This window comes from Pipistrellus kuhlii, unplaced genomic scaffold, assembly GCF_014108245.1.
Source record: "Pipistrellus kuhlii isolate mPipKuh1 unplaced genomic scaffold, mPipKuh1.p scaffold_m20_p_20, whole genome shotgun sequence".
NCBI lineage: Eukaryota > Metazoa > Chordata > Mammalia > Chiroptera > Vespertilionidae > Pipistrellus > Pipistrellus kuhlii.
The window spans coordinates 12,907,389-12,928,565 of NW_023425516.1; the positions used below are offsets into that span (position 1 = coordinate 12,907,389).

Sequence of the window (21,177 nt, forward strand, 5' to 3'; positions counted from 1 at the left end):
CACCCGCTGCCTGGTGCCTTCACACGTGCAATGCTGCCATGGACAGTGCACTGTGGGCCCCCTTGGGGGGCAGTGTCCCCACCCAGTATGTTGTTCTCACTGCACCCTAAGGGCTAGTTAGGATTTTGGGTGCCATGGGGCCTCCCCAGCAAATTGTGGAGAGGGAGGGCCTGGCATGGATCCAGGCTGGACTGGGATCTCAGGGCCTGCGGGGGCCTAGCTCTGTGCAGCTCCGTGTGTGTGTGTGTGTGTGTGTGTGTGTGTGAGGGGTTTGAGGGTGGGGGAGGGGGTGCTATGGACCCTGTTCATTGGCAGACCTGGCCCCACCCACTGTAAAGAGGCCTGGGTCCCCTCAGTGTATTAGTTCATTCTGTTCATTCTGTTCATTCTGTTCATCTGTTCATTGCAGCCTGTCTCTCGAAGGTGCAGAGGAGGTGAGAACTTGGCCCTCTGTCAACCAACCCCTCCGATGGCCCCATTCCTCCTGAGTCCCCTGGCCTGCTGGGCCCTCCGGCATCTGGCTCAGCTGCTCCCCTGAGCCTCATTAACCATCCCCTGCCCTCTGCCCCAGTAATTAAAATACTGCCAACAAAAGAGTCTGGGTTCCTCCTGAGCCCCTGAGACCCAGGCTGTGTGACCTGTAGGCTCTGCCCTCCCTGAGCTCAAATTAAGTTCTGTTGTGTGAAATGAAGGCGACCCCTAAGATCCCCAGGAGGGACCGGCAAGGAGGCCAGGGGTGTGGGGAGAGGGCTCGGGATTTGCTGACAGCAGATGTGGCTGTGGGAGGCAATAGGCGTGGCTCTGAGAGCCAGGAGAGGCAAGGGTGGACACAGATGGGACCTTGGAGGGGAGCCCCTTTACTTTTCCATCATCAATAAAGCTTTCCACAAGCTGAAACTCATTTGGCTCAGTGGATAGAGCTGCCTGCGGACTGAAAGGTCCCAGGTTGGATTCTGGTCGGGGGCATGTACATTGGCTGCGGGCACATCCCCAGTGGTGGTGGTGGGGGGGGGGGTTGCAGGAGGCAGCCGGTGGATGTTTCTCTCTCATAGATGTTTCTAACTCTCTATCCTTCTCCCTTCCTCTCTGTAAAAAAATCGATAAAATATATCTTAAAAAAAATAAAAAAGTGAGTGCAGAAGCCTTCTAGAATAGCAGGGTTAAAATTCAAACAGCTGTTTTTACCTAAGTGTGGTTGCTACCATACTTCAGAGTGTGTGACGGGTTGCGTGGGGCGTGGTGGTGAGATGTGAGCACAGTCAGGGGTGCGAGGCTCTGTGGGACCCTGGGGGCCTTCCCTGCAGGACCCGTCCCTCTGCGTCTGGCCTGGGGCCCAGGTGGTTGCAGATATGCCCGTTGCCCAGGTGAACACCACAGCAATGGAGGGCGGTGAGTGGGGCGGGGCCAGGGCGCATGGTTTAATGCCCCAGAACTACATTTCCCAGAAGGCCATGCTACACACTCGCAGGGAGTCCGGACGTCAGGGCTATCCTCTGGTGTCCCGAGGCCCTCTGGGAAATGGAGTGCGCTGTCTCCGTGGTACAGCGGATCCGGGGAACTGTAGTTCGCGTCCGGTCCGCGCAGGCGCACTCGCCCACGGCGGACGCCGGGCTGCTCCTTTGTGGTGGTCGTTGTCCTTTTGTGGGCGGCAGGTTGGCGCTCTCCCGTGTCCGTCCGTCTGCCGGTCTGACTGTCCATCTGCCCCGGGGTCCGTCTGCCGGCCCGCTCCGCGCCCACTGTCTCCGGGTGGCCGAGCCCCAGGAGGAGCGAGGCGCGGCGATGGGGAGTGAGCGCAGCCCGTGCTGCGGGGCCCCCGCTAAGCTGGCCAGGCCGCGACCTGTGTGACCGTGTGACCGTGCGGCCGGGAGTGCGTGCGCGGCCCCCCGAGGCCCCTTCCAGGCCGCTGTCCCTGAGCCCCCGGAGCAGGACCCGCTCCCCTGGGCCTGGCCTGGGGCCCAGGTGGCTGCAGAGCTGCCCACGCGTCCGGGGGACGCTACCAAGGGCCGCTATGGAGACCCCTGCCCCGAAGCCCCCGGAGACAGGTACAGGCGGCTCTTGGAGGCAGTGGGTCTGTGGGTTTGCTGCTGAGGAGACTGACAGAGAGGCCAGGCCGGTTTCCCGGAGCACCAGCAAAGTCGGGCTGCTGCCTCTACCGTGCCCAGCCATTTGTTCCCACTGTCCGGAGCGTGCTGATGACTGGGAGAAAATGGCAATGTTTTCCTTCTTAATATTTTATTGATTTTTTACAGAGAGGAAGGGAGAAAGATAGAGAGAAACACCCATGAGAGAGAGACATCGATCAGCTGCCTCCTGCAGGCCCCCCCCCCCCCCGGGGGGATGTGCCCGCAACCAAGGTACATGTCCTTGACCAGAATCGAACCTGAGACCTTTCAGGTTCGATTCTGGAACCACTCTATCCACTGAGCCAAACCGGTCTTGGCAATGTTTTCTTTCTTAATGGGAGCGTCTGACACTGAGTGGCAGGATTAACCCCTGATGCTGTCAGATTGCGCCGCATACTGGGGCTCCATCCCCACCCCACCTGCGGGGGTGGGTCCTGGCTCCTCTGATTGCCCTGGTGCCAGGTGTGAGTGGTTTTTAGCTCACTCAGTGCACTTGGGGGCTGTGGCTGAACAGCCCGTTGCTCATTTCTCCTCCCCAGCTCTGTCCTCGCGGGACCTTGCTCTTCTGAAAGATAATCCAGAGGATAAATGGGGTGAGGGTCCCCTGGAAACCAGCTCCGAGGTGAGTGGCCGTCTTTTCTTACTTCTGAACATTCTTGTGTTGTTGTTTTTTGTTTGTTTGTTTGTTTGTTTAAATATGTTTTTATTGATCTCAGAGAGGAAGAGAGCGAGAGAGAGAGAGAAACAATGATGAGAAGCATTGATTGCTGCCTCCTGCATGCCCCACACTGGGGATTGAGCCCACAACCCAGGCATGTGCCCTTGAGCCGGACCCTTCAGTCCGCAGGCCCACAATCTACCCATTGAGCCAAAGTAACTAAGGCTGGTAGTCTTTTTTTTTTTTTTTTTTTTTTTTTTTTTTACATCTTGTTCTTTATGAAGAGGGTTGGCAGCTTCCTTCAGGAAGCTCTGGGCTTGGGAACAGTTCTGGGTGATGCCCCAGGGGTGCCCTCAAGATGAGTGTCCCTTCCAGCCCAATCCAGTCCAGTGGGTGGGTCAGTGCCCAGGACCTGAGTGGTTTTAGCAGAGCTCCAGCAAGTAGGTCACACGAGATCACTTGGCTCATCTCCACGTGAAGACCCAGGCGGGGTCGGTGATGGTGGGACCTGTTTGGGGGGGTTTGCTGGTGTGAAATCGGTGTGGGACAGCTGAAGGAAGGGCTGTGTGGCAGTGGTGGGGTAAGAGTGATGATGAGGGGTCTGTCCCTGTGTGCGTCTCCTCTACACTGGGCCCTTGATAGGGGGCCTTCGGGTAAAACGTGCGGTTTCAGAGGATCTGGGGGCTCGGCACGGAGTTGGCTCTGGGGCCACTTCCGCAGCTAAGCAGGACCCGAGTCTTTCTTTTGGGGCCTAGGGTTTTGTTCTACCACCTACACTACCCCTACCCATCATAGTGTTTAGAAGGATACAGTTGATAAAGAGAGTTTGGGGGAGTGAAAAGGCTAGAGGATTGACTTTTTTAGGATTTTGTGGTTCTGTTAACCCCACTTGAAAGATTACAGACAGCAAGGAATAGCTATCAGCCCTGGCCGGTTTTGCTCAGTGGATGGACTGAGGGGTCCTGGGTTCGATTCTGGTCAAGGGCACATACCCGGGTTGCGGGCTCAATTCCCAGTGTGGGGCATGCAGGAGGCAGCCAATCGATGATTCTCTCTCATCATTGATGTTTCTATCTCTCTCTTCCTCTTCCTTCCTCTCTGAAATATATATGTTAAAAAAGAAAAAAAAAAGAAATAGCTGTCAAACTGTGATATGTGCCCAGCTTCTGTAATGTGCTAGAATGTTCTGTAATTCAGTAAAATACTCAGGAGACATGACAATCAAAGGCAATACATGATTCTCAATGCCTCACAGATCCAAAAATTCTGTCAAAGGCAGTTTGGGACAGTTGAGGAAATTTGAAAATGGATTGTATCGTAGGTCATATTGTATCAACATTAAATTTTCGGGGTGTGATGATGGCACGGTGATTGTGTAAAAGAATATCCTTAGGAGACGCCAGGCTGATGTGGCTCTGTGGCTAAGCGTTAACCCATGTACCAAGAGGTCACTGGTTCAGTTTCCGGTCAGGGCACATGCCTGGGTTGTAGGCTCAGGCCCATTAGGGGTGTGTACTGGAGGTAATGAACTGATGATGTTTCTCTCTCATTGATGTTTCTATCTAGCCCTCTCTTTTCCTCTCAAAAATCAATAAAGGGGATTTTTTTTTTTTTAAGGAAACCAAAATTTTATATATATTTTATTGATTTTGTACAGAGAGGAAGGGAGAGAGATAGAGTTAGAAACATCAATGAGAGAAAGAGAAACATCGATCAGCTGCCTCCACACTCCCTACCAGGGATGTGCCCGCAACCAAGGTACGTGCCCCTGACCGGAATCGAACCTGGGACTCTTTGAATCCCGAGGCTGCTGCTCTATCCTGAGCCAAACCAGTTAGGGCAGCACTACATTCTGAGGTCGCTGGAGCTGTGTTTCTGCCCGTTTTCTCCTTCCTCTGCTGATGTCACCACCATTGTGCTTCAGCCTCCCGGGCCTCAGTGATGGATGTGTTCTCGGCGTCTGTCCTCACACCCACAGTGGGATTTTTTGCATCAGGTTTATCGAGCTATAATTTATATACAATAAGTTCATCAATTTTAAGTGGAGGATTTGATGAGTTTGGGCAAGTATATACAGTTGTGTAACCAGCACCACATCTGACATAGAACATTTCCGTCAGATAGTAAATATATATATAATTATCAGTGTTAATGATTTTTTCAAAAACCTATTTTTTGGCCCTCACTGGTTTGGCTCAGTGGATGGAGTGTCGGCCTGCGGACTGAAAGGTTCCCAGTTTGATTCCGGTCGGGGGCATGTACCTTGGTTGTGGGCACATCCCCAGTGAGAGGTGTGCGGGAGGCAGCTGATCAGTGTTTCTCTCTCATCGATGTTTCTAACTCTCTATTCCTCTCCCATCCTCTCTGTAAAAAAATCAATAAAATATATTTTAAAAAAACACACAGCCAAGACCGGTTTGGCTCAATGGATAGAGCGTTGGCTTGGGGACTGAAGGGTCCCGGGTTCGATTCCGGTCAAGGGCATGTACCTTGGTTGCAGGCATATCCCCAGTAGGGGGTGTGCAAGAGGCAGCTGATTGATGACTCTCATCGATGTTTCTAACTCTCTATCTCTCTCCCTTCCTCTCTGTACAAAATCAATAAAATATATTTAAAAAAAAAACACACACACAAAAAAATCTATTTTTTGTCTGGCTGGTGTGGCTCAATGATTGAGTGTCAATCCATGAACCAAGAGGTTGACAGTTCAATTCCCAGTCAGGGCTCATGCCTGGGGTTGTGAGCTCTTGCCCCAATAGGGGCATGCAGGAAGCAGCCGATCCATGTTTCTCTCACATCTATGTTTCCATCTCTCTTTCCATCTGTCTTCCTGTCGCTCTAAAATCAATAAAAACTTTTTTTTAAAAAAAATCTAACATTTTTTAAAAAGCCATCTTTGGGGAAAAAAGCTATTTTGATTTCTTTCTTTTAATCTTTATTGCTGTAGTGTTACAGGTGTCCTCCCCCGAGACACACACACACACACTCACACTCACACTCACACTCCCCCTCCCCCTTCTACCCAGTTCCCACCCCACCCCAGGCCTTCACCCCTTACTGTGTCCATAGATAAAATCTTTGGCTAATCTCTTTCCACTCCCCTTCTCTCTGAGTTTCGTCAATCTGTTCCATGATTCCATGCCTCTGATTCCGTTTTATTCACCAATTTATTTTGTTCATTAGATTTCTTGTTTATTTTGATTTTTAGATTAGATTGTTGATAGATGTTTGTTCCACTTTATTGTTCATATTTTTTATCCCTCTTCCTCCTCTATCTCCTCCTCCTCTTCTCTCCTTCAATAATACCCTTCAGCATTTCCTATAATACTGGTTTGGTGGTGATGAACTCCTTTAGCTTTTTGGCTCAGCCTCTCATCTCCTGAGCTGGGCACTCTAGGTGTGTCCCTGTGTGGGCTGTGTGCACTGTGTTATAGTTGAGCCTTGATTGCTGTTGGTGTCTCTGGGAGGAGTTGACCTCCAGGCCAATTGGCTGGAGGACCAGCTGCAAAGACAGTGGGAGAGCTGCTATGAAGCAAGGCAGGCTGGTGCTAGTCTGGTCATGGGCCTTTTATTAATGGGTTTGGGGCATGCTGTCACCAGCTGCAGCTTGTTTGAGAGATTTTAGCAAAATCTGAAGCCTGAGCCAGGACAGGCCACTCTTATGGAAAAGCTGCTGCAGACAGCCCTGGGTGGGGCTGCACATTGGATGGGGCAGGATTCAGGAATTCCCAGGGCGGAGCAAACCCTGTGCTCCAGGCTGGTTGAGACTCAGATGTGGCTGCCGGTCAGCCCTGGGACAGGGAGGTCCCAGCACAGGAACAATGACCCCTGTGAGCACCCCCATCTGGGTGAGAGCCACCCCTGAGTCCCTGCCCTGATGCCAGACAGTCCAGTTCCTCCCTGTATGTATCCGGGTCCCGGTGCTGGAGCTCGGAAGAAGCGGGGCTGGGTAAGTTTGTGTGCTGTCCCTTTAAGAGGGACACCTGGGATTGTAGCAGCCTCATGTCACTCAGGCATATCCCTGCTGGCTTTTACTGCCCGAAGTTACAGGGGTTCTCTTCCCAGCTGGGCCCCTGGCCTGGGGGTCTGGGCCCCCTTGCTCCTCACGGGCGGCCTCCGAAGATCCCACCTCCCTCCTGATTAAAACACCACACGTGGTGCCGTTCCAGCTCATTCTGGCCTCAGCCTGCCCACCAGTCTGTGTGCTGCTGCTTTCCTTCTCTGGCTGTAGGCCCTCCACTCAGCCAGCTCTCAGGCAGTTCTGAGTGATGGTGGTTCTGTATTTTATAGTGTCATTTTTAAAAATATATATATTTTTATTGATTTTTTACAGAGAGGAAGAGAGAGGGATAGAGTTAGAAACATTGATGAAAAAGAATCATCGATCAGCTGCCTCCTGCACACCCCTTACTGGGGATGTGTCCGCAACCAAGGTACATGCCCTTGACTAGAATCGAACCTGGGACCTTTCAGTCCGCAGGCCTACGCTCTGTCCACTGAGCCAAACCGGTTAGGGGTATATAAGCCCCTTTTAGAACTAAAGGCCAAACTCCTGTGATCCCAGAGGGGGTCCCCACTTTTGCTGACCACCTGGTAAGCACCTGGTAGGTGTGAGGCCTCTTCTCAAGGCTGACGGTCGGCGCCCCTCTCCTGGCTTTGGGTGCTGATGTGGGTCAGAGCTTCTCGAGGAGTCTGGTGGCCCCACACCAGACACTCCCCAGCACAGGCTTAAGTGGGAACCAGACTTCCCTCCTTGGCTTATTCTTCGCTCTTACATTGAACGTGACTACATCCCAGCTGCAGCCAAGCCAGGCGGCCTTGGCAACAGCATCTTGAAAAAGAGCAGTTAGTCAGCGGCTGCTTTTTCCCAACCTGCTGCTGAGGGCAGAGCTCTGGAGGCCTGGAGAGCTTATTGTCGGGGTGGGGGGTGGGGGGGTAGGTGGGGCGTGAGCGTGGAGACTGTTAGGGCCACAGCCCGGAGGCTCAGGGGTGAGGAGCCCGGTGGTAGGAGAGCCGAGGATTTGAGGGCATGAGTGCCGTAGAGTCGTTAGGGGCATTTGTGACCCTGGGAACCGGAGTGACCACGTGGGGGGGGGGGGACCCCTGCATTCATGGCGGCTCTGGAGGAGGGACAGGCAGGAGTCAGCCTGGGAGGGCAGGGAGCAGAGCTCAGTAGGAAGGAGGGAGGGGCAGGCAGGAAGGACGTGGAATGGCCCCTTTGGTCTCAGGCTTGGAACTTGCTGGTAAGCTCAGGGTTTGCTTCCTGAGGGTCCGGGCCTTTGGCGGCGGTGAGATTTGCACAGGGTTTCTGGGTTCTTTGTGTTTTTCTCTCCGGTTCTCTAAGGTTGACATTCTTACCCAGAACTTCACAGCAGCTTTCTGTCCAGCGTGGCAGGCACAGGGGCTGCCCAGTTAGCTGGGCCCTTCGGGTCCAGAAAGCCAGGCCAGATGGCGATTCCTGGCCCAGCCGTGGTGTGTACTGGGCTGTATGACAGACGACGTCTGAGCACAGCCTTCCACGTTGGGAGCAGGTCACCGAGGTTAACCCCGACTCCCTCGGAAGCGTGAACCCCATGGGAGTCACTCTCCCCAGTGACTGAGAATGTGTCATCCCAGGAATCGGTGACTTTCAAGGATGTGGCCGTGGACTTCACCCAGGAGGAGTGGGGCCAGCTGGACTCGCCCCAGCGGGCCCTGTACCGGGACGTGATGCTGGAGAACTACCAGAACCTTCTGGCCCTGGGTAAGAGGCTCCCGAGGCTCCGAGGCAGTGGTCGGGGCATTGAGCCACGTCACAGGTGTGACCGAGTCCCCCCAGCACCAGCCTGGTGAGGGGGTGTGGTCTCTGTGGTGCTGCTGGCATCCTTGCCTGGAGGTGTGGCTGACACAAGGCGAGCCAGAGGGAGAGGAAAGGGAGAGGGAGGAGAGTGTCCTGGAAGCCCGACCTGCCCTGGAGCCTTCCAGGGAGATGGGGAGGGGGGCGGGAGACCCTGGGCTCCTCAGAATGCATGCCTCATTTGGGTTCCCGTCCGGGGCCCCATCCTCGGGGACGGCACACACCTCAGTGCCAGCTCGTGCTGTCCCGGGCCTCTCCTGCCCATCGCGGGTTCTGGAGAGGGAGCTCAGCGCAGCCCTGCCGCCTCCCCCCACGAACAGGGCCTCCGGTCCGTAAGCCAGCCGTGATCTGCCATCTGGAACGAGGCGAGGAGCCGTGGCAGGTGCCCGGAGCCCTGGCGGGGGCTCGTCCAGGTGAGAGGGGCTGCGAGGGGAGGATGCGGAGCCCCCGCCCCAGCACCCCGCCTGCCACCCCATGTGGCCCTCCATCACAGCCCCAGCGCCATCTGCACCTGCTCAGGCCCCTTCTAGACCCCTCCCTCCTCCCTTCCCAGACACGGTGCTGGGAACATAGCAAGAAAACAGGCAAAGACATCTGCCTCATGTTGGCAGGAGACAGTAGTAATTTTTTTAAAAACGTTTTTATTGATTTCAGAGAGGGAGGGGTGGGGGAGTTCTTTTTCCTCTCTGGAACAAGGGACATTTAAATTTTTTATAGGGTATAAAGTAAGTCTCTTTTCTTAATTTATTAACTTGAGAGAAAAACATCAATTCATTGTTCCACTAATTTTTTTAATATATATATTTTTATTGATTTCAGAGAGGGAGAGAGATGGAAACATAAATGATGAGAGAAATTATTGATCGGCTGCCTCCTGTACGCCCCCTACTGGGGACTGAGCCCGCAACCTGGGCATGTGCCCTGACCAGGAATCGAACCAGGACCTCCTGGTTCATAGGTCAACACTCAACCACTGAGCCACACCAGCCGGGCTGTGGTTCCACTTACTGATGCCTTCATTGGTTGCTTCTTGTATGTGCCGGACGAGAGGTCAAACCCACAGCCTTGGCATGCTGGGATGAGACTCTAACCAGCCTGGACGGGACATTTTAACCCTTTGCACTCCGCTGTCCCCTCTCAGGGGACATCGGAATTCTAGCATATCACTCGGATGTCCCCTCTCAGGGGACATTACAGTTTATTAGTGATTACGGGGAATTGAGTTAATTCAACGCACGTTTCCGCCGTTAGCGTCGAGTAGCTGGTAGCCAATGTCCAGAATGGTTCGGAGTGCAAAGGGTTAAATTTATGGTTTTTGGACTTGCGTTTATCCCAGCCAGCACTGACCTAGTTCTGACACACAACAGTCTCTCAGTAGATGTTTCAACAAGTGAATCATAGCTCTAGCTGGTTTGCTCAGTGGCAGGAGCATCAGCCTGTGGACTAAAGGGTCCCCAGTTCGATTCCGGTCCAGGGCACATGCCCGGGTTTTGGGGGGTGTACAGGAGGCAGCCGACCAATGATTCTCATCATTGATGTTTCTCTCTCTCTCCCTCTCCCTTCCTCTCTGAAATCAACAAAAAAATATATTTTTAAAAAAGTGAATCTCATCCATGACCCTTGACCCCCGGCTCCTTTTGGAATTCCCTGCGGGGGCTCCTTCCCCCGTCTTTCTCTGTCCTTACCAGCTTGCTTGCCTGTGTCACCCCGCATGTGCCCCTCCCGCCTCTGCTCCTGAGCGCCCTCTGCAGGCCTCTGCCCGCTTTTCCATGCTCACCTGCACCTGCAGGCCAGACCTCAGGTCTGAGTGCTGCCCACGCCTCGCCCGCTCACAGAAAACTGCATTTCCTTCCGTTTCCGCTTCTCACAGAGCGGGAGCCCCGGCCGGAGGTGAAGGCGCCGTGTCAGCAGCAGGGTATCCACGGGGCAGAGACGGCACCGGAGTCGGCGGTGGAGGGGCCGGTGAGGCCCTGTCTCCACGGCCGCGGCCCAGGTGCTGGCGGGGCCTGGGGGGGCCCGGGGGCTGCTCTGTCCGGAGGGGAGGCTGTGCTCCAGAGGAGCGCGCCCCCTGGCGGCGGGGAGGTCTCCGCGGAGGAGCGCCGGTGTGGACACGAGGCGTCTGCGGGGGCACTGCCCCTCCGGTGCCCTCTCCCCGCCCAGCAGAGCACGGGAACTCTCAGAACTCCTCACGGGCACCTCGAGAAGTGCCGGCCCCCTGAGGCTGCCCCCCGGCACCAGGGGCCGCCCCCCAGCCCGGGGAGAGGGGGCTGCGCGGCCAGCGAGCACGGGCCGCCCCCCGCCCGCAGGCCCCCTGGGCCCGGGGAGGGCCTCTTCGCGTGCGGCCAGTGCGGCAAGGCCTTCGGCCAGCGCTCCGCCCTCGCCCTGCACCAGCGCTGGCACGGCCGGGAGAAGGCCTACCGCTGCGGCGAGTGCGGCAAGGCCTTCACCTGGAGGACCAACCTGGCCGAGCACCAGCGCATCCACACCGGCGAGAAGCCCTTCCTCTGCGGCGAGTGCGGCAAGGCCTTCAGCTGCCACTCGTCGCTGAACGTGCACCTGCGCACGCACACGGGCGAGCGGCCCTACCAGTGCCCGGGCTGCGACAAGGCCTTCAGCTGCAGCTCGCTGCTCAGCATGCACCGCCGCGTGCACACGGGCGAGAAGCCCTACCGCTGCGGCGAGTGCGGCAAGGCCTTCAACCAGCGGACGCACCTCACCCGCCACCTCCGCATCCACACGGGCGAGAAGCCCTACAAGTGCGGCGCCTGCGGCAGGGCCTTCGCCTGCCACTCGTCCCTGACGGTGCACGAGAGGACCCACAGCGGCGACAGGCCCTTCAAGTGCGGCGACTGCGCCAAGGCCTTCAACTGCCGCTCGCGCCTCGCGCTGCACCAGCGCGTCCACACGGGCGAGAAGCCCTTCAAGTGCGGCGACTGCGGCAAGGCCTTCATCTGCCACTCGTACCTGGCGGTGCACCAGCGCGTGCACAGCGGCGAGAGGCCCTTCAAGTGCAACGAGTGCGGCAAGGCCTTCGGCTCCCACTCCTACCTCATCGTGCACCGGCGCGTGCACACGGGCGAGAAGCCCTTCGACTGCAGCCGCTGCTGGAAGGCCTTCAGCTGCCAGTCGTCCCTCATCGTGCACCAGCGCGTGCACACCGGGGAGAAGCCCTACAAGTGCGGCCAGTGCGGCCGGGCCTTCAGCCAGAACCACTGCCTCGTCAAGCACCAGAAGACGCACGCCGCGGACAGGCCGGAGTTCAAGTGCGCCGAGTGCGGCCAGGCGTTCGGCTGGAGCAGCCACCTGGCCGCGCACCAGCGGGCGCACCGCGCAGAGCAGCCCTTTGCCGGCCCGTTCGACCAGCGTCTGCTGGGCACCTACGGTGTGGGCGTGAGCGGCTCGGACCCCGTAAACCCGCTGGCCGTGGCCGAGCTGCTGCGTGTGGTGCAGCCCTCGGCCGGCAGGAGCCTCCCGCTGGGCAGCAAACCCGGAGATTAGCACGGCTGGTTGTCGTCCGGCAGCTCCCCCGGGCGTTGATGTCCCGGGGTCTCCGCTGATGGGTGTCCACCTGGCCAGGGGTCCATCTTTCCTGCAGATAAAAGGTCTGTCAATCATGTCCTCCTGGCATGACGTAGAGCAAGAATTTCATCTGTGAACTATAATATTTAGAATAATATGAAGACTTTTTTAAAACCAGAATTATGAACAGTTTTGCCTCCAAGCAAACCTTATGGTATTGGTGGCGAGAATGATCTCAGAGGCGGGAGTTTGGGGAAAAGCGGATTTGCTGGACTCACCTCCTGAGGGGCTCCACCGCCAAGTCCGCTGCCTGAGGCCGCACCCCTGTCCCAGCTGCACAGTCACCATCGGACGTGCGGCCTCACCCCGGCCGCCGAGCCGTGCTGGCAGCGGAGCACAGGCGGTGCCGCTGTGTCCGGGAGGGTGGGTGAGGATGTGCCTAGAAGTGCACCTTCCCCGAGGCTGGGGCTGCCTGCGGGGCCTCCCCTCACCATGGAGCCCAGCTCGTCCGTGCAGCCCTGAGGGAGGAGCCCGCCCCAGACCATCTCCGTGCTCCCTGCAGGGACAGGAGGACACGGTTCACCTGGAATTAACGTTCTTCCTCCTCAGTCTAAGCAAGTTCAAGATGCCTTCTCAGTGGTAATACCTGACTTTTGTATAGAGCACTATAGTTTATGAAATGCTTTTTCTTAGACTTTCTAAATTACGGAGGCAAGATAACCACATTTCAGAGAATGTGGAATAAATGAGAGAAAACCCATAATTCTTAATAAAGCTGCCTTTCGCACTTTGATACATTATTTCTGTCTTCATATTGCATTTTTACATCCCTTTAAACAGTGGATCTGTCATTTTAATCTTCTTTCCCCACTTAACTGCATGAAGTTTTTCCCAAGCCACTGCGCTGTCTGTGGAGTCCTCATTCTAAGGGGAAGTAGAGTATTCTGTTGGCTGTTGAGATCATGTTTTTCTCACTATTATAAATCATTCTTCATGGAGCATTTTTGGGTTATACTTTAGCACTTTCATAGATTTCTAGAAGTGCAATATTTGTGAAAAAGGAAACGAATAACTTAAGGCAGTAGTCGGCAAACCACGGCTCGCGAGCCAAATGCGGCTCTTTGGCCCCTTGAGTGTGGCTCTTCCACAAAATACCTCGGCCTGGGCGAGTCTATGTTGAAGAAGTGGTGTTAGAAGTTTAAAAAATTTGGCTCTCAAATTTCAATCGTTGTATTGTTGCTATTTGGCTCTGTGGAGGAATGAGGTTGCCGACCACCGGCGTAAGCAATCATCTCGGTAAGTTTTTGGCTGTGTGTGTGCGGAGTGATCCTGTCTCCTTACCGAGGAGCCGGCAGCAGCGCCGCCAGGTGGGGACGTCCTTGCACGGCGTCTGGCCACAGGCACCGTCCAGAGTGGGCGCCCGGACGTCTTTGTTCAGACGCGGCAACAGCCCTGAGCCCGGGCCCTGGGCCATCGCCTTCCTCCGGGTGTCAGTGAGCCGGCCTGCACCGTGCGGCCCCGCGGCACCTGGCGGCACCGGCCCCTCCCCCGGGACCCGCAGGAGACGGTCTGCATCACCTCTGCGCTGGGAAAACACACACACAGTCTGGCCTGAGTCACGATCATCATCCTGATTTTTCTTTTTAAAAGAAACGAAACCATCTCCACGGGCCCTGGGCCCTGTGTCTGCTGTGCGCCTGAAGTGCCCGCTGTTCAGTATGTGGGCACCACAGCGAGCCCACGATCTCCTCACTTGTCACATTTGGCGGGGTTTTTTGTTTGTTTATATATATATATAATTGATTTTCTACAGAGAGGAAGAGAGGAATAGAGAGTTAGAAACATCAATCAACTGCCTCCTACACACCCCCACTGGGATGTGCCTGCAACCAAGGTACTTGACCGGAATCGAACCTGGGACCTTTCAGTCTGCAGGGCTGACGCTCTATCCACTGAGCAAAACCGGTTTCAGCTGTTTGGCGTTTTGATACACCACAGTGTTATTCATTTTTTTCCTACGTTTTCCCCCTTTCCTATGAATTATCTATTCCTATCTTTTGTCCACTATTCCAGTCTTTGTTTTTTAATATGTACATATATACATATAAATTTATACACATATATATCTTAGCACATACATTCTCTATCGTACTGTATTTTTTTACGTACGAGATTTTAAAATTCTGTGTAATAAGGTCTGTTAGATTTTTTCCTCTGTTTCTCTTTGGCTCTTAGAAAGCCCCTCTCGTAACTCTGTTTTTGGTTGGATATTTTATATTTCTCTCTTAAACCCTCTATTTGGGAGATAAAACTGAAGGTCCCTGCATTGTTGAGTTGCATTCCTCACCGTCCACAGGCCCGTCTCTCCTTTCCCTGTAGCTCCATACTTCACTCGACACCCACGTCCTCAGCGGCTTGTGAAGGTTTTATCGGTTCTTCCGAGGAGCCAGGTACGACCTTCTCGGCACGTCCCTTCTTCCTTCCCCTGCAGGTGTCATTGGGGTTTTGGTTAGAATTGACTGGTTTGTGAAAAACTAAGTTCCATGTAATCCTGTCTTCACATAAAAGAATGTGGTAGATGATGTCACTCCAATCTACCTGTAACCGTCAGAAACATTCTACATTTTTGTACATCAGTGTTCTCACATTTATTCTTAAGTTCATTCTGATTTTGTGGAGTTTGTAAATTAGGTGGTTTTGTTATATATATGGGACCACTATTGATTATGTATATCTTCTTGTATATTTATTTTTATATCTAACAACTTTACTGAGTTATTCTAAGGTCTCTCACAGCTCCTCAGTGTATAGGGTTTTCTAGGTAAACAGTCATAGCAGTTGGAAATAAAAAGCTTGCCTCTCCTTTCCATATAGTAGCCTTTCATTTCATTTCTTTGTTAAGCCCGCATTGGGCTGTGGCTGGTGGCTCAGTTGGTTAGAGCGTCAGCCCAATACACCAAGGTGTGGGTTCCATCCCTGGTCAGGGCACAATCAAGAATTGAACAGTAGCCGAAACCGGTTTGGCTCAGTGGATAGAGCGTCAGCCTGCGGACTGAAGGGTCCTGGGTTCGATTCTGGTCAAAAGCATGTACATTGGTTGCGGGCACATCTCCAGTAGAGGGCGTGCAAGAGGCAGCCCTCATCAATGTTTCTAGCTCTCTATTCCTCTCCCTTTCTGTAAAAAAATCAATAAAATATATATATTTTTTTAAAAGAATTGAACAGTAAATGCATAAAAAAGTGGAACAACAAATGCTGTTTCTCTCAAATCAATTAAAAAAACTTTAAGAAAAAAAAAATCACCCACATTGGCCAGCACTTCCAGATCATCACTGTGCTGGGGACAGTGGTCATCGGAGGTAGCTGTGTGTCCATCTCAGAACATTCTGGGTCTAAGACTCAGTTGTGGCTGGGGTGGTCACGGCCCAGTTCTGTCCCATGAGGCTCCAGTGGAGGTCCGCCAGAGATTAGAAAATGCCTTTGCTTTCCTGATAGAAATACTGTTCCTTCCTCCTTCCTGCCTGGAACTTGGATGCAACGCCCAGAGGTGCCCAGGCTCTAGCCACCTAGCCAAACCGGTCAGGTAAAATTTTTTTTTAAAATATATATATATTTTTTAAAATGTTTAAATCCTCAGGTGAGGATTAAACAACAGAAATAAATACGTAAATAAAAATAAATGTGAGGCCCTAGCTGGTTTGGCTCAGTGGATAGAGCGTCGCCTGCAGACTCAAGGGTCCCAGGTTTGATTCCGGTCAAGGGCATGTACCTTGGTTGTGGGCACATCCCCAGTGGAGGATGAACAGGAGGCAGCTGATTCATATTTCTCTCTCATGGATGTTTCCCTCTATCCCTTTCCTTTCCTCTCTGTAAAAAATCAACAAAATATATTTTTAAAATGAAAAAATAAAAAAATAAATGTGGGGGTGGGGTGGGAGCCTTCCCCAGACCATGGCATGGTGGCTGGGAAGATGCCCTGACATGGGCATCAGCAAGGAGATGCACCAGGTGCTGTCGCTTTCTAGATGGGGGTTAGGATGGACTTGTCATCTCTGAATCATGGAAACCAGGGGTACTTAGCTCTCGCAGTCGGTACAATGAGCAGCTTCCACTCGGAGCAGTAACGTGCAGGGTCCACCACTCCCTCTGACACGGCTCCAGAATGACACTTTCCTGTCCGACCAGAGCCATGCCTGACAGAAGCAGAGGGAGAGCACACATCCTGTCCCAGCCAGGCCCCCACGATCCTGGGGCTTGGCAGCCAGTTTGCCCCCAGGTGCCAGAGGCAGCCACAGACCCTGTGAGCGGCTCTCACTTCCCTTCCCCAGCAGCACAGGGGCCTTCGGAGGCGCTTTGCCTGGCCCGGAGGTCAGAGAGTCTGTGTGCTAGTTAGGATCAGGGTCAGGGTTGGGGGTGGGGTTTGGGTTAGGTTTTGGGGGGAATAGGAAAGAGGGCGAGGCCTCGGGTGTGTAGAGGTTGGGTGGGGTAGGAGTTAGGGTTGAGAGAGGGTGGGCTTTTATTTTTTAAAAATTCATTTTTATTGATTCAGAAAAGAAGGGAGATGGAGAGAGAGAGAGAGAAACATCAATGATGAGAGAGAATCATTGATCGACTGCCTCCTGCACTGGGGATCGAGCCTGCAACCCAGGCCTGTGCCCTGTCCAGGAATCGAACTCTGACCTCCTGGTTCAAGTCTCAACCACTGAGCCATGCCAGCTGGGCAAGGGTGGACCTTTTAGAAAACATTCTTATTTGTTTCAGAGAGGAAGAGAGAGAAACAGAAATATCAATGATGAGAATCATTAATTGGCTGCCTTCTGCACACCCCACACTGGGGATCAAGCCCGCATCCTGGGCATGTGCCCTGACCGGGAATTGGATCAACCACTGAGCCACGCTGGCTATTTTTCATGCCTTGAGCACCTGCTGGAGCGAGAGGAAAGATGGGCATCACTCCGGTGAGTGCTGGGGCAGCGGAAACGGCACATCCACTTCCCTAAGTCCAGCGGCCCTGTGGTTACTTATCCGAGGATCACAGAGAGCAGACCCATGTGCACCTCTCAGCAGAACCAAGATCACTTCCGCACAAAACCCAGGAGCACCCTTCTCATAGTCTAATTGCATCAGTTCTCCCAGTGACATGTGGACTTTCCAAGCGAGTCACGTCAGAGAAGCCTGTTTCAGGCTTGGTTTCCTCCCCTGGGGCAATCTTTGGGGGTGGTTTTGGAGTTGGCTCCGGGGCATCCTCTCCCTGCTCACAATAGCACGCATCTTCCTGCAGGGAGTCCGTCAGTACCATCGGATGAGGTCACACACACCTCATGGGGATTACTATTATTAGAAGTCCCGTGCACAAAATTCGTGCGGGGGGGGGGGGGGGGATGTGTGTGTGGGGGCAGTGGAATTCCTTAGCCTGGCCTGCGCCCCTTCGCAGTCCAGGACCCCTCACTCTTTACCGCCTGCCTGCTCACTGCCCCTTACCACTTGGCTCACTGCTCTAAGGAGGTGAGAGAGGCTCCTACCACACCTGTTGCACTTGCCAGCTGTGAGCCCAGCTCTGGCTGAGCAGCACTCCCCCTGTGGGAGCGCACTGACCACTAGGGGACAGCTCCTGCGTTGAGTGGTGAGTGTCTGCCCCCTGGTGGTCCGTGCGCATAATAACTGTAATGGTCACTTAGGCTCTTATTATATAGACTAGAGCAGCGTTTTTCAACCGCTGTTCCGCGGCACACTAGTGTGCCGCGAGATGTTGCCTGGTGTGCCGTAGGTGCAGACAAGACGAGAATTTTATAATTTTTCACTATTTTGTTTACTTAATATTTCATAATAAAGTAATTATAAAATACTTTCTTTGTGTTTATTTGATTCCTATTCAAGAGAATTACTTTATATATAGTCAATATAGGCACAGAGTTAAATTTTTTAACATTTTCTAATGGTGGTGTGCCTCGTGATTTTTTTCATGAAACAAGTGTGCCTTTGCCCAAAAAAGGTTGAAAAACACTGGACTAGAGCCCTGATGCAGAAAATTCGTGCAAGAGTAGGCCTTCCTTCCCCTGGCTTCCAGCTCTGGCTTCCCTCTGGCACCCGGGACCCGGGCTTCCCTCACAGCCAAGGTCGTCTGAAAGGACGTCCGGAAGGATGTTTGGTCTAATTAGCATATTACGCTTTTATGACACTAGATGGCTTTACGGGCCAGGACTGAGGCTGGGAGCAGAGGCTCCCTTTAGCATGTTTATCTGCAGCTGCACCAAAGGTGACCCATAGTCACCTGATCGCATCAGCGTGTAGTGTGTATCAGGGTCCCCACACCACCTCGGGCTGGATGATTCACTGGGATCACAGGACTCAGAAACAGCTACAGTTTGTTGCCAGGAAAGGACACAGATCCCATCTGCAGAGGCCTCAGGCACACAAACGGTAGAAGAGTCCAGAGGCTCAGAGGTAACTTGGAAACAGGCCGGTCTTGGGAATGTGTGGGCTTGAGCAACCCAGGCCTGCTGAGTCATTCCAGGCCTGCTGAGTCACTTCCTGCCCGTGGACCCTCTGCCCTCTAGGAGGGCCCATGGGAAACATTCGGGGCCATTTTCCTAAATGTTGGTGCCCTCAGACACCTTGCACATTTTCTCTTATGCTGAGAATGAGAACCTGGAAATAGCAGAGGTCTGGGTGGGGGCAGCAGCTGCAAAGGCATTTAGGCCTAGGACGGTCCCAATGAGCCATCTGTTCTTAAGAGTGTGGACCAGAGCCCTGGCCCGTTTGGCTCAGTGAATAGAGTCCCAGTTCCGTTCTGGTCAAGGTCATGTACCTGGGTTGCAGGCGCATCTCCAGTGGGGGGTGTGCAGGAGGCAACTGATTGATGTTTCTAACTATCTCTCTCCCTTCCTCTCTGTAAAAAAATCAATAAAATATATATATTTTTTTTAAAAAGAGTGTGGACCAACATGTCACCTGGTTACTGTTGATCTTCACACCACACAGCCACCACCCAGGGTCCCGTGTGGCACAGGAACCAGTTTTCCTGAGTGCCCTGCTGAATGGGGATCACTCCTAGTTGAGACGCCCAACCCACACAGAGTAAGAGCCTTTCCCTGACCCCTTAGGCTGATAAGGGGGCCCCAATCTCGTGCTCTTCCCCCAGAGTGACTCAGGTCTCCTATAGTAACAGAAGCATACTATGCTAATGAGACCGGATGTCCTTCTGGACGACCTTCCGGACGAAGCCGGGGCTGTGAGGGAAGCCCGGGTCCCGGTGCCAGAGGGAAGCCGGTGCGGGCAGTCGGGGAGAGAAAGGCCTACATGTGCACGAATTTCACGCATCGGGCCTCCAGTAAATACATAACAGGCTCAGGAGGGACCAGCGGGTGGAACACAGCTCAGCGCAACAGGCAAGCTCATCCAGGAAGTGGGGAGCCAATCCACTCACCACAAGCCGACGTTTGAGAGAACAAAGACCTCAGGCCCGGCTGGTGTGGTTAGTGGTTGAGCACCGACCTACGAGCCAGGAAACACACTCAGGTGTGGGCTCGATCCGCAGAAGAGGGCATACAGGAGGCAGCCTATCAGTGATCCTCTCTCTCACTCTCTATCGCTCTCTCCCTCTCCCTTCCTCTCCGAAATATATATATATATTTTTTTTTTAATCTATATTTTATTGATTTTTTATAGAGAGGAAGGAAGAAGGATAAGGATAGAGAGTTAGAAACATCAATGAGAGAGAAACATCGACCAGCTGCCTCTTGCACACCCCCTACTGGGGAATGTGCCCACAACCAAGGTACATGCCCTTGACCGGAATCGAACCTGGGACCCTTCAAGTACACAGGCCGACACTCTATTCACTGAGCCAAACTGGTCAGAGCAATAAAAATATATTGATATTTTCAAAAAAGATCTCAGAAGAAGGCAGTCCCAGCCTGGACCATGCCAGGTGGGCAGCGGTTACCCCGTGGTCACTCCCTGAAAATGTGATGGACTCACCCCCAATGAATAGCTCCGCTGTCCAGGCTGATGACCTCCCACACAACAGGAACGTTTGAAAGCCACTTATGAATCCCACCACAGGCTCGGTGGAGAGAGCAGGTGGCACACGCGGCTCCTGCCCAGGGTGCCTCCGGCCTGCAGCCCAGCCTGGGCTGGGGTTGGGGCCCGTTCTCCAGTGGGGGCTGGGCCCCCAATGAAGTTTCACGGGCGCCATGGGAGTGCCTTGTGGGGCGGAAGGAAAATAGGGCCTGACTATTGTTAGGGGTCAAACATCAAAACCAAAATCTGGCAGTGCCCTCGGCGGTCCCGGTCTGTCTCCTGCCTCAACAGTGTTTGGACCGAACAGACCCAGGGACCCCCCTTCTTCCAGCCTCCGACCACCCCTGGCGTCTCATCCAGTCACCGCCTTCAAGACCAGCCAGCACGCCGGGTTTTCATCCACCTTAACTCCTGTTGCCCAACCGCCATGAGCTCCCAGATTTGTCAGAATTATTTCCCCGAGGCCGAGGCTGCGGTCAACCCCCCGGCCAGCCTGTCTGCGGGCCCCGCACCTACCTCTCTCCGGGCTCCAGTTTCCGCCGCGAAGATGTGGCTCTCGAGGGCGCGGGCCTCGGCTCCCGAGAGATGGCGGCGGCGAAGAAGCTCCAGGGCCCGAGTGTCTCTTAAACATGCAAAGCCAGCGAGGCGGCCACATTCCCTCCCAGGACGCGCTGAGGCCTCCCAGGGTGAGCGGGTGGCCGTGGAGGGGAGCCTGAGCCAGGCCCCTGTGGAGCTGCAGGCCCGGGGTCCGCCCGCGCACCCTCAGCTCTGTGACTTCCGGGAGAACCACTTCCGGGGTGAGCAGGGGAAGCGCATCAAGAAGGTGGGCAGCACCTGACTCCCTCCGCAGGCGGCCGCCCCCGGGCTGGGCTGGGCGAGTGTCTCTTCCAAAGGCTTCCCCCACCCTCCCCAACACGACCAGGAGCCTGTGGAGCCCAGAGGCTTTGAGGGGCCCCTCTGCGTCCCCTGGTGTCTGCCTTTTGCCCAGGGTTGCAGGCTTGATCCCCAGTGAGGAGCAT

General features: G+C 54.1%; 1 protein-coding gene and 1 long non-coding RNA gene across 3 annotated transcripts; one reads left to right on the forward strand and one right to left on the reverse strand.

Moving 5' to 3' along the window:
• The first annotated feature begins 1,408 nt into the window (after positions 1-1,408).
• On the forward strand, positions 1,409-12,929 carry ZNF74 (zinc finger protein 74). Of its 2 annotated transcripts, none has more exons than XM_045585505.1 (5): positions 1,409-2,042; positions 2,663-2,745; positions 8,398-8,524; positions 8,935-9,030; positions 10,488-12,929. In XM_045585505.1, exons 1-5 carry the CDS (start codon positions 2,009-2,011, stop codon positions 12,113-12,115), a joined length of 1,968 nt encoding a protein of 655 aa, XP_045441461.1. In that variant the 5' UTR covers positions 1,409-2,008; the 3' UTR covers positions 12,116-12,929. The 2 variants fall into 2 exon arrangements, with proteins under 2 accessions (XP_045441461.1, XP_036305604.1); XM_036449711.2 differs by having other exon boundaries at positions 1,410-2,042; positions 8,938-9,030.
• On the reverse strand, positions 12,097-21,053 carry LOC123652843. The gene is made up of 4 exons (XR_006742357.1): positions 20,675-21,053; positions 14,484-14,621; positions 13,478-13,721; positions 12,097-12,206 (listed from the first exon to the last, which is right to left on the reverse strand). It is a non-coding gene; the product is annotated as an uncharacterized LOC123652843 (long non-coding RNA).
• Positions 21,054-21,177: the final 124 nt, after the last annotated feature.